This window comes from Ranitomeya imitator, chromosome 3 (assembly GCF_032444005.1).
Source record: "Ranitomeya imitator isolate aRanImi1 chromosome 3, aRanImi1.pri, whole genome shotgun sequence".
Taxonomy (NCBI): Eukaryota; Metazoa; Chordata; class Amphibia; order Anura; family Dendrobatidae; genus Ranitomeya; species Ranitomeya imitator.
This window is the reverse complement of record NC_091284.1, coordinates 575,903,112-575,915,369: the sequence shown is the minus strand read 5'-3', so window position 1 is coordinate 575,915,369 and position 12,258 is coordinate 575,903,112. Positions and strand designations below refer to the sequence as shown.

Genomic DNA, 12,258 nt, shown 5'->3' with positions numbered 1-12,258 from the left:
GATGCTATGCGAGAAGCACCTTCCATGACGTCACGGTCATGTGACCGCGACGTCATCACAGGTCCTGAGCTCATACCAACCCTGAGACTGGAAGCTGCCGCGTGCACCGCACACAGGTGCGAGGACTACAAGGGGCCCTCGGAAGGTGAGTATATGTTTATTTTTTATTTTGAGTCTTTTTTTAACCACGCATATAGTGCCCACATTGCTATGTACTACGTGGGCTGTGTTACATACTGCGTGGGCTGCGTTATATACTTCATGGCTGCTATGTACTACGTGGGCAGTGTTATATACTATGTGGGCAATGTTATATACTGCGTGGGCTGCGTTATATACTGCATGGCTGCTATATACTACGTGGGCAGTGTTATATACTGTGTGGGCTGCGTTATATACTACATGGCTGCAGGGGCAGGCTGGCATTTTTCAGCCTGGGGGGCAATCACAAGGCAGTGGCCCTTCAGTTGCGGTGGCCCTCCTTTTCCCTAATAATCTCTGGCCACTGTATAAAAGTAGCAGAGATAACAGGCTTTAAAAACAGGCTGGTTCATAGATATGGGAACAGAACGGAGCTTGCTGCATAGATATGGTAGCAGAACCAAGCTTACTCCGGAGATATGGGAGCAGAACCGAGCTTACTACTGAGATATGGGAGCAGAACCGAGCTTACTCCAGAGATATGGGAGCAGAACCGAGCTTACTACAGAGAAATGGGAGCAGAACCAAGCTTACTCCGGAGATATAGGAGCAGAATGGAGCTTACTGCAGAGATATGGTAGCAAAACAGAGCTTACTCCAGAGATATGGGAGCAGAACAGAGCTTACTACAGAGATATGGGAGCAAAACAGAGCTTACTACAGAAATATGGGTGCAGAACGTGGCTTACTACAGAGATAGGGGAGCAGAACAGAGCTTACTGCATAGATATGGGAGCAGAACAGAGCTTACTACAGAGATATGGGAGCAAAACAGAGCTTACTACAGAGATATGGGAGCAAAACCAAGCTTACTACAGACATATGTGAGCAGAGTGGAGCTTACTTCAGAGATAAGGGAGCAGAACCGAGCTTACTACAGAGATATGGGAGTAGAACAGAGCTTACTACAGAGATAAAGGAGCAGAACCGAGCTTACTACAGAGATATGGGAGCAGGACCGAGCTTACTACAGAAATATGGGAGCAAAACAGAGCTTACTACAGAGATATGGGAGCAGAACGGAGCTTACTACAGAGATATGGGAGCAGAACAGAGCTTACTACAGAGATAAGGGAACAGAACCGAGCTTAATAAGTCTACTACATAGAACCAAGCCTGCTACATAGAAACTGGAGCACAACCAAGATTATGGCATACATACGGTACCATAATCTAGATTACTACATTGATACAGTACTAGAACCAAGTTTACTGCTTAGATATGGTGCCATAACGGAGCTTACTTACAAACATACATACAATACGGCTACACAGTGCCTACTACTGTCACCACTACACAGCGAATACATAATATTATAATATCACCATTACCTCTATATGAAACTACATTCTATAAAAAGACCAATGACACCACCTACACCCTTTACTATGACTGAATTACATTTAGCTGCTACTAAATTTAAAAAAAAGTTACCTAAAAAGAGCAATATTACAACCTAACAGTAACAGTTCCGCAGAACAAGTGATTACAGTACAGTTATATATAGTAACTTACACATGACGTTCTTTCTGATTCGGATCGTTCACATTTCTATCTGGCCCAGACCGACATGACAACTTCTCCAGCCAGGGGTCATCTGCACATATTACAACAAAGGTTAATTTGACTTCTCACATTTCTAGCGCCATCTCCATCTATTCCCAAAGTACAAAAACTCCCCACTCTGTGTGTACCTGCAGTGTGGACCACTGACCCCAATATTTAATCAATTGTGTCATTACTAGGATTACTCCCATCCCAAAAAATTAAAGTATCCCACAGAAAGTAGTAATGCCCCTACTGTGCAACAACATGTATGGGCCTTTGAAGGATATAATATCCCAATTGCACTCTTCCAGCAACAAATACCCTTGAGTACTCACTTAAAGTAACACTGTCCCCCCAAAAAAAGGATCCTGAGTGCCCCATCAAAATTAATAATGTGCCCATTCATAACAAATAATGTCCTCTGAGCACCCACACAGCTCTGTATATACAGAATGATGGTCCTACAGCCCCGATACCCCTTTATTATACATTGAGGACCCCAAAACTCCCTATGTATAGTAAAATGGCTACATAGCCCCCTATATACAATATGATGTCCCAACTACCTCCTATATATAGTATGAGACTTTAAAGTTTCCTATATATACTATAGCTCCCCACAAATAGTATGTCTCCAAAAACCCCTATATATAGTATGATGGTCCCCTACAGCTCTCTAATTGCGATATTATGCACCTCACAGCTTCCTATATATAGTATGATGATCCCGTATCCCCTCTATATATTGTATCATGTCCCTACAGCCCCCTACTTGGAATATGGTGGCCCCACAGCCCCAAATGATGTATGATGATATATATAGTATGAAGGTATCCCACTGCCTCACATATATAGCATATGTTGTGCGATGGCCCCAGTTCCCACAATAAATATAGGACAATGGCACAAGTTGCATATATATATATATATATATATATATATATATATATATATATATATATATATATATATATATAGTATATAAAAGAAAATGCGGCAGCACTCACCGAAGGTTGCGTAGTCCGAAATCTTTATTGAAGACACTTACAGTGAAGATAACATGCTGACGGCACGGGGGAGCAGGAAAGACGAGGAGGTGAGCAGGGAAAGACAATGGCCGTTTCGTGCCTACGGCAGCGCTTCAACGGGTCTCCGTCCCTCACTTCTGCTCTTCTTGTACAGCCGGCGTGCTGGAACACCGGGTATCAGCGCGGCTGCACGCACTCATTCTCTGCTCCTTCCTCTCTGCATAGTGAGGACTGGAGCAGAGCGCTGGCAGCGCGCGCGGCCGTGCAGAGAGTTGCTGGCTGCAGAGTAGCAGGGGCACACAGTCACACACGCTGTGACACTACTCACCGCACCTGCAGCAGAAGCATCAGATCCCTCCCCTCCAGCAGCGTCACAGCTCCCACACTGTGAAGCGCCATGGAGGGCGTGGCTAAATCTCGTGGGTGGAGCCACAGACAAGCAGGGAGAAGAAGGCAGAAGGAAATATAAAAATCAGAGCGGGAGACAGAAAAGATGTAAGAAGAGAGACAGAAAACACAACAGAGAGGCAAGACACAGGTGAGAAGTGTATATATATATATAATTGTCTAAGGGTCACACTTCCGTCTTTCTGTCTGTCCTTCTGTCTTTCTTTCTGTCACGGATATTCATTGGTCGCGGCCTCTGTCTGTCGTCGCTGATTGGTCTCGGCAGCTGCCTGTCATGGCTGCCGCGACCAATCAGCGATGGGCACAGTCAGATTAGTCCCTCCCCTGCAGTCAGTGCCCAGCGCCCGCTCTATACTCCCCGCAGTCTGTGCCCGCTCCATAATCCCCTCCAGTCACCGCTCACACAGGGTTAATGGCAGCAGTAGCGGCCCGCGGTGTAACGCACTCCGTTACTGCTGCTATTAACCCTGTGTGTCCCCAACTATTTACTATTGATGCAGTATATGCAGCATCAATAGTAAAAATAGGTCATGTTAAAAATAATAAAAAAACAAAAAACCTGCTATACTCACCATCTGTCGCCTTTCCCGCTCCTCGCGACGCTCCGGTGACCGCTCCATGCAAGCAGCAGCTTCCGATGCCAAGGATGGTATGCGAGAAGGACCTGCCATGACGTCACGGTCATGTGACCGCAACGTCATCACAGGTCCTGCGCTCATACCAGCCCTGGGACCGGAAGCTGCCACGTGCGGTACAGGGCCAGAACTTCAACGGAGGGTGAGTATATGTTTATTTTTTATTTCAAGTCTGTATACTACGTGACTGTGCTGTATACTCCATCACTGGGCAATATACTACGTGGCTGGGCAATATACTACGTGGCTGGGCAATATACTACGTGGCTGGGCAATATACTACGTGGCTGGGCAATATACTACGTGGGCTGTGCAATATACTACATGGCTGTGTTATATACTACGTGGCTGTGTTATATGCTATGTGGGCTGTGCAATATACTACGTGGCTGTGTTATATACTATGTGGCTGTGCTATACGCTAGGTGGGCTGTGTTATATACTGCGTGGGCTGTGTTATACACTATGTGGCTGTGCTATATGCTACGTGGGCTGTGTTATATGCTATGTGGCTATGCTATATTTCTCTGCTGTATCTGTGCATCATAAATCGTGCTATGTGTTAAAGGGGGGCCCACTGAGACTCTTTCGCCCGGGGCCCTCTAAAACCTGGAGCCGGCCCTGTGAGTGAGTATACTTGTTACTCAAGATTTCCCGAGCACGCTCGGGTGTCCTCCGAGTATTTTTTAGTGCTCGGAGATTTAGTTTTCAGCGCCGCTGCTGAATGATTTACATCTGTTAGCCAGCATAAGTACATGTGGGGGTTGCCTGGTTGCTAGGGAATCACCACATGTAATCAAGCTGACTAAGAGATGTAAATCATTCAGCTGCAGCGCTGAAAACTAAATCTCCGAGCACTAAAAAATACTCGGAGGACACCCGAGCGTGCTCGGGAAATCTCGAGTAACGAGTATGCTCGCTCATCACTAAACAAATACCAACGCACCCTGTCCAGACCACATATTACCACCACATGATGACCAATAATACCACATACAAGGAACAAATACCACCACACCATGACCAGACGACATATTACCACCACATAGTGACTGAATACTACAATACTGATCATTAATTTAAAAAAAAACACAATACTAAATGCTATTGTATACAGGAACTCTGTATTTACTGTCAGTATACAGGTAATACAGTGATCACTGGTGACATTATGCACAGTAGCTCTGTATATAGTGTCAGTGTACAGGTAATACAGGGATCACCAGTGACATTATACACAGGAGCTCTGTAAAAAGTGCCAGTGTACAGGTAATACAGTGATCACCACTGCCAGTGACCTTATACACAGGAGCTCTGTATATAGTATACAGTGTAAAGTGTCAGTGTACAGGTAAAACACTCACCAGTGAGGTCTGTAGCTGAAGTCCTTCATCTTTGTTTTTCTCATTCATGCAGCACAGACCGCCGTCGCTTCTTCCAGCCAGGACTCACCTCTGCATAAAATAACACAGTTACCTAGAGCACCGCTTCCAGAGCACATTCCCCACTTTTTCCCTTTTTTCTACACTACACACCTGAATACAGAGGTCCACCCCCAAATTCCATCATGTGCAGCCTCCTTTAACCCTCAAAATTCCATCATGTGCAGCCTCCTTTAACCCCCCAAATACCATCATGTGCAGCCTCCTTTAACCCCTGAAATTCCATCATGTGCAGCCTCCTTTTCCCTTCATCATGTCCATTCTCCTTAACCCCCAAATTCCATCATGTTTGGCCCCAATTCCCTTCATCATGTGCAGTCTCCTTAACCCCCAAATTCCATCATGTGCGGCCCCACTCCCCTTCATCATGTGCAGTCTCCTTAACCCCCAAATTCCATCATGTGCGGCCCCACTCCCCTTCATCATGTGCAGTCTCCTTAACCCCCAAATTCCATCATGTGCGGCCCCACTCCCCTTCATCATGTGCAGTCTGTTTAACCCCCAAATTCCATCATGTGCGGCCCCACTCCCCTTCATCATGTGCAGTCTCCATAACCCCCAAATTCCACCATGTGCGGCCCCACTCCCCTTCATCATGTGCAGTCTCCATAACCCCCCAAATTCCATCATGTGCAGCCTCCTTTAACCCTCAAAATTCCATCATGTGCAGCCTCCTTTAACCCCCCAAATACCATCATGTGCAGCCTCCTTTAACCCCTGAAATTCCATTATGTGCAGCCTCCTTTAACCCCCAAAATTCCATCATGTGCAGTCTCCTTTCACCCCTCCCCACTTCTTCATTTGCAGTTACCCACCATTTAATTAAAAAAAAGAGTTCTTTTTTTTATACTTACATCACCACTCGCTCCCCTGCAGCGCCTCTCTGCTTCTAGCGTCCTGGTCGGGACATGTCGGCGCGTGCGCGATGACGTTATCGCGCACGCCCGACACCTGCCCCGGAAGCATAGAGAGATCATGGAGGGAGCAGGAGCTCTGCAGCCATCAAGGTGACAGCCGCGCACAGCTCCCGGACCCGGCGTGGATGTGTGCGCCGACTGTGACTGCTGCTGGCCACGTCACAGTGCAGCGCACACGGATGCACACAATTTGATGTGTGGCTGTACAGCCACCACCAGGCGGCCGACCCTGAGTAGCTCCTTGGGGAGCGGCCCGGGGGTCATTTGCATCTTTGCCTCCCGGCCCAGTCTGCCCCTGCATGGCTGCTATATACTACTGTTATATACTATGTGGGCAGTGTTATATACTGTGTGGGCTGCGTTATATACTGCATGGCTGCTATATACTATGTGGCCGCTGTTATATACTATGTGGGTAATGTTATATACTGCGTGGGCTGTGTTATATACTGTTTGGCCTGTGTTATATACTGCGTGGCCACTGTTATATACTGCGTGGCCTGTATTAACGCATCGGGTATTCAAGAATATGTTGTGGCCTGTGCTATATACTTATGTGGCTGCTATATACATACATATTCTAGAATACCCGATGCGTTAGAATCGGGCCACCATCTAGTAATAATAATAATAATCTTTATTTTTATATAGTGCTAACATATTCCGCAGCGCTTTACAGGTTGCACACATTATCATCACTGTCCCCGATGGGGCTCACAATCTAAATTCCCTATCAGAATGTCTTTGGAATGTGGGAAGAAACCGGAGTACCCGGAGGAAACCCATGCAAACACGGGGAGAACATACAAACTCCTTGCAGATGTTGTCCTTGGTGGGATTTGAACCCAGGACTCCATCGCTACAAGGCTGCAGTGTTGACTACTGAGCCAGTATTGTCATTAATGTGCTATATTTAATACATTGCCCTTTAATGTCAAGCGGAAAATGCTTTGCTTCATCCTGTGTGGAGTTAACAATGGTTTTACTCTGAGAAAATGATCAATTCAGTTCACCAGATAAAGCATTTCTTTAATTCTCTTCCCCATTAAAGCTGTCCTTTCCTATTACACAAGCATGCTTGATGTACAGTTAAAAGCCATGCTGATTGCAATTTGCATGAATACCATATACCATTTGTAAAATTACTTCTGATTGTTACATATTTATAACCAGAAACATCTCTTCATTTATGGCATACCAGCAAAATGTGATCATTCCTTTTATGAGTTTAATGTATGGGAGGAAATGTAGAATCCGATAGGTACTCCTGAGTAATGTTTCCATGTCTTGTGTTTGTCCATGTGCAGAAAATGATGAGATCGTCCATTTTCCACATGTTTATACTAAGCATGGTCGCAGTGGATGTAATTGTCGCTGCCAGCAACTACTACAAAGGGGACAACTTTAAAAGACAATACGATGAATTCTATCTTGCTGAGGTGGGTATGCAAATTTCAATTTCTTGCAGTTATGTAGTTACCATTCAATATACTGTAACTTATTCCTTCTAGACATTCAGCAACATATTCCCAACAAGTTCAAATTCTTTAATCTGACAATAAATAAAGGCTGTCAGCCAATAATCTGGAAGCTAGATTCCTGCTCGAAAATGTCAGTGGTAATGAGCTGATGCTTGAGTGCAACCTCTGTAGGCAATCCATGATGGTTGCTAAGCTGCTTATTATCATCAAGAGTGCAACCGACAGGAACACTTATATAACATTTCTTAAATGGCACATCTTCTATGAACATGGTTATATTAAACATAATTAGTAGAGAACCTCATTTTATTGCCTGATTTCTTTCAAAGATTTGTCACCACATAAATACTTCATACATGAACATTCTCTATGTGACGTGGATGCTTTTCCCCATATAATAGTCATTTAAATCTGCCTAAAAACTACGTGTACAACAACATCGAAAAATTAAGAAAAACATACCATAAGGAAATAGCAGTACCAAAACCTGTCAGATGACAAATGCCCTAGCATTGTTTTTATGTAACCTAATTTAGTTTCCTGTACCCACAATTTTTAAAGGGGTAATCTCAAGTTATTAAAATGATTTTATTACTTAGGCAGCATGACAATAAGCAAATTTACAAATGATTTGTTTTTTTAACTGTTGTAATTTTCCTGCAATGAGAGCTTTTATCTTTATAAGTGTACAGCTCGTTTCCATGGAGTTCAGCCATTCGAACCTACCCAGACCCTACCCAGCAGTGTGCAATAGCTACATTCCAGGAGAGGCGTTAACTCTTACTACCCTAGCCAACCTCTCCTCATTAATTTCTATAGTGCAGTTAGCTGGTCACCTCACTCTTCCTCCCTCTCAACTACTGTTATAAGTCTTGCAAATTCACCAGTCCGAAGTATCCACTTCTCCCAGAAAAGGTTTCTTAATCACGGTTGGATCTTGCTGTCCTGAGTTCTGCACTTGTTTAAATGCCCTGTTTTCTCTATGTGTATATGCAGTGATAGCAATGGACACTCCGGAATAAACCACTGATAGCTGAATGTGTTACAGCATAACTTGTGCTGAGCTTTATAGCTCTACTAGAACTACAGTTCTGCTACTCACCACAAGAAGGAGAGCCAACCCTGCCAGAAACCAGGAAGTGAGGAATTGGAAAGCTATGAGCAGCTCAGAAGACAACTTGAGAATACTGTTTTAACAAAGAAGTGATGAAAAACAGTTTGATCTTGTGACTGTTATAAAATGCTAATATCATAGAGTTAATATTATTAAATATCTTTAATGGGAATATATCATATATCTCTGCACCAATCACAGACAATGATGAGAACATGCAGTGGATCATTTCCAGACTGAAATTTGCACTTGTCTGAGTGTCTGTTGTAAAGCTTATATTTGCTGTTAACAGCAGCTCAGGCAAGATGGCTGCCCCCAAAATTGCTTTGAAAATGCCTGGTTGTATATATATATATATTGTGGTGCAGTGACCCACATTACAGCCAGAGGGCGCTGTGTCTGCGCTTCAAGATGCGCTTGGAGGCATAAATGTGATGAGACAAAGTGTGTAAATGGCCAGTGTGTGTGGTGTAGAGTGTGGTGCAGTGACCCACATTACAGCCAGGGGGCGCTGGGTATGCATTTCAAGATGCACTTGGAGGCATAATTGTGATGAGATAAAGTCCGGCAGGAGTGTAAATGGCCGGTGTGTGTGTTGCAGAGGAAGACACTCTGCACTGTCAGTCTGAAGTTACAGTATGTCCCTGTTCTGGGACCTGTAGTCCCACAAGTAAAGGTGTAGTTCTAATGGGAGACTGGCAGGGCTAGTTATGAGAGATGGGAGGGTCAAATTAGCAACACACACCCACACTCCCACCCAGGGGAGTGGTTACACCTAGATAATGTGACCAGAGTGTGGGTCACATGGAGGATGAGGGGGTTCAGAGTGTATGGATCCTTTTGGTCCATGTGCAAGGTTCTGGACGGTTGGTGTTGGTGTCTCCTGGCATTGGAGAAGTCCTGGAAGCACCTGAGACCATGGACGTAGTGGACGGACAGTGTTGGAGTCTCATGGCATTGGAGAAGTCCTGGAAGCACTGAAGAATGAGTCCTGCAATAGCCTGAGTGTTGGATTGTCCTGTAGTGGGCTGGAGTCCTGGAAGCACTGCTAAGGCTATGGACTGAATGCTCGAGGGTGTTGGATTGTCCTGGTATGGGCTGGAGTCCTGCAAGCACCTGGCAAGAGAGTGAGTCCTGCAATAGCCTGGGTGTTGGATTGTCCTGAAATGGACTGGAGTCCTGGAAGCACTGCTGAGGCTATGGACTGAATGCTCGAGGGTGTTGGATTGTCCTGGTATGGGCTGGAGTCCTGCACGCACCTAGTAAGAGTGTGTGAATCCTGGAATGGTCAAGGTGTTGGATTGTCCTGGGATGGACTGGAGTCCTGCAAGCACCTGGTAAGATCATGGACTGATGGCCTGTGTGCTGGAAGTGCCTGTGATTGGGCTTCCTGGAAGCGCATGGAAAGGCTGCATCTACAGAGCCTGAGACGGTTTCTGTGTTGGGGAAGCTACAGTTCCTACTGTGGGTCTGGACTGTCCGAGGTGCCCTGTTCCCAAGGACAGTGATCCCAGTTAGGCAGTTTCCCTGTGAACCAGCACTGGCAGGGGTCAGTGTGTAGAGCCAAAGCTCCTGAGAGGTAACCCTTGGTATGGGATAAAACCAGTAACATACGGCAGAGACGTATCTGCCATTGGAACAGAATGCTGGTGGTTAATATGTTCCGTTGATACATGCAATGAACTGTAGTGAACTGTGCGCTAACACATGACAGTTGCTGAACTGTGCAGTCACTTGGCGACTGAAGAGATAAGGCGTGACTATTGAATGCTTTTGTAAAGCCACACATGTTAAAATAACAGAATATGTGTAAGCTGGTGACGTGTAACCTGGCTCACGGTGCGGTTTATGACGCTTTAATAAACCGGAATTGACTAAATTTGTGGGAGATACCGTGCCTGTATGCGTTATTCATGTGCAAAGCGAGTGTTCCACAAGACCCGAAGTAAGGGAAATGCTACAATATACAGTATATATATATATATATATATATATATATATATATATATATATACATATACATATATATAATATATATATATACAGTTAGGGCCAGAAATATTTGGACAGTGACACAAGTTTTGTTATTTTAGCTGTTTACAAAAACATGTTCAGAAATACAATTATATATATAATATGGGCTGAAAGTGCACACTCCCAGCTGCAATATGATAGTTTCCACATCCAAATCGGAGAAAGGGTTTAGGAATCATAGCTCTGTAATCCATAGCGTCCTCTTTTTCAAGGGACCAAAAGTAATTGGACAATGGACTCTAAGGGCTGCAATTAACTCTGAAGGCGTCTCCCTCGTTAACCTGTAATCAATGAAGTAGTTAAAAGGTCAGGGGTGGATTCCAGGTGTGTGGTTTTGCATTTGGAAGCTGTTGCTGTGAGCAGACAACATGCGGTCAAAGGAACTCTCAATTGAGGTGAAGCAGAACATCCTGAGGCTGAAAAAAAAGAAAAAATCCATCAGAGAGATAGCAGACATGCTTGGAGTAGCAAAATCAACAGTTGGGTACATTCTGAGAAAAAAGGAATTGACTGGTGAGCTTGGGAACTCAAAAAGGCCTGGGCGTCCACGGATGACAACAGTGGTGGATGATCGCCGCATACTTAATTTGGTGAAGATGAACCCGTTCACAACATCAACTGAAGTCCAGAACACTCTCAGTGAAGTAGGTGTATCTGTCTCTAAGTCAATAGTAAAGAGAAAACTCCATGACAGTAAATACAAAGGGTTCACATCTAGATGCAAACCATTCATCAATAACAAAAATAGACAGGCCAGAGTTAAATTTGCAGAAAAACACCTCAAGAAGCCAGCTCGGTTCTGGAAAAGTATTCTATGGACAGATGAGACAAAGATCAACCTGTACCAGAATGATGGGAAGAAAAAAGTTTGGAGAAGAAAGGGAACGGCACATGATCCAAGGCACACCACATCCTCTGTAAAACATGGTGGAGGCAACGTGATGGCATGGGCATGCATGGTTTTCAATGGCACTGGGTCACTTGTGTTTATTGATGACATAAGAGCAGACAAGAGTAGCCGGATGAATTCTGAAGTGTACCGGGATATACTTTCAGCCCAGATTCAGCCAAATGCTGCAAAGTTGATTGGACGGCGCTTCATAGTACAGATGGACAATGACCCCAAGCATACATCCAAAGCTACCCAGGAGTTCATGAGTGCCAAAAAGTGGAACATTCTGCAATGGCCAAGTCAATCTCCAGATCTAAACCCAATTGAGCATGCATTTCACTTGCTCAAATCCAGACTTAAGACGGAAAGACCCACAAACAAGCAAGACCTGAAGGCTGCGGCTGCAAAGGCCTGGCAAAGCATTAAGAAGGAGGAAACCCAGCGTTTGGTGATGTCCATGGGTTCCAGACTTAAGGCAGTGATTGCCTCCAAAGGATTTGCAACAAAATATTGAAAATAAAAATATTTTGTTTGGGTTATGTTTATTTGTCCAATTA

The 12,258-nt window shown here is 44.6% G+C and overlaps 1 protein-coding gene across 2 annotated transcripts in view; it reads left to right on the top strand.

Moving 5' to 3' along the window:
* The window catches only part of NALCN (sodium leak channel, non-selective), a 1,007,092-nt gene that overhangs the window by 457,499 nt on the left and 537,335 nt on the right, over nt 1-12,258 (top strand). For both annotated transcript variants that reach the window (XM_069757980.1, XM_069757979.1), the window contains exon 11: nt 7,488-7,619. In XM_069757980.1, the coding sequence (XP_069614081.1) occupies nt 7,488-7,619 (132 nt within the window). The remainder of the gene's footprint in view (nt 1-7,487; nt 7,620-12,258) is intronic.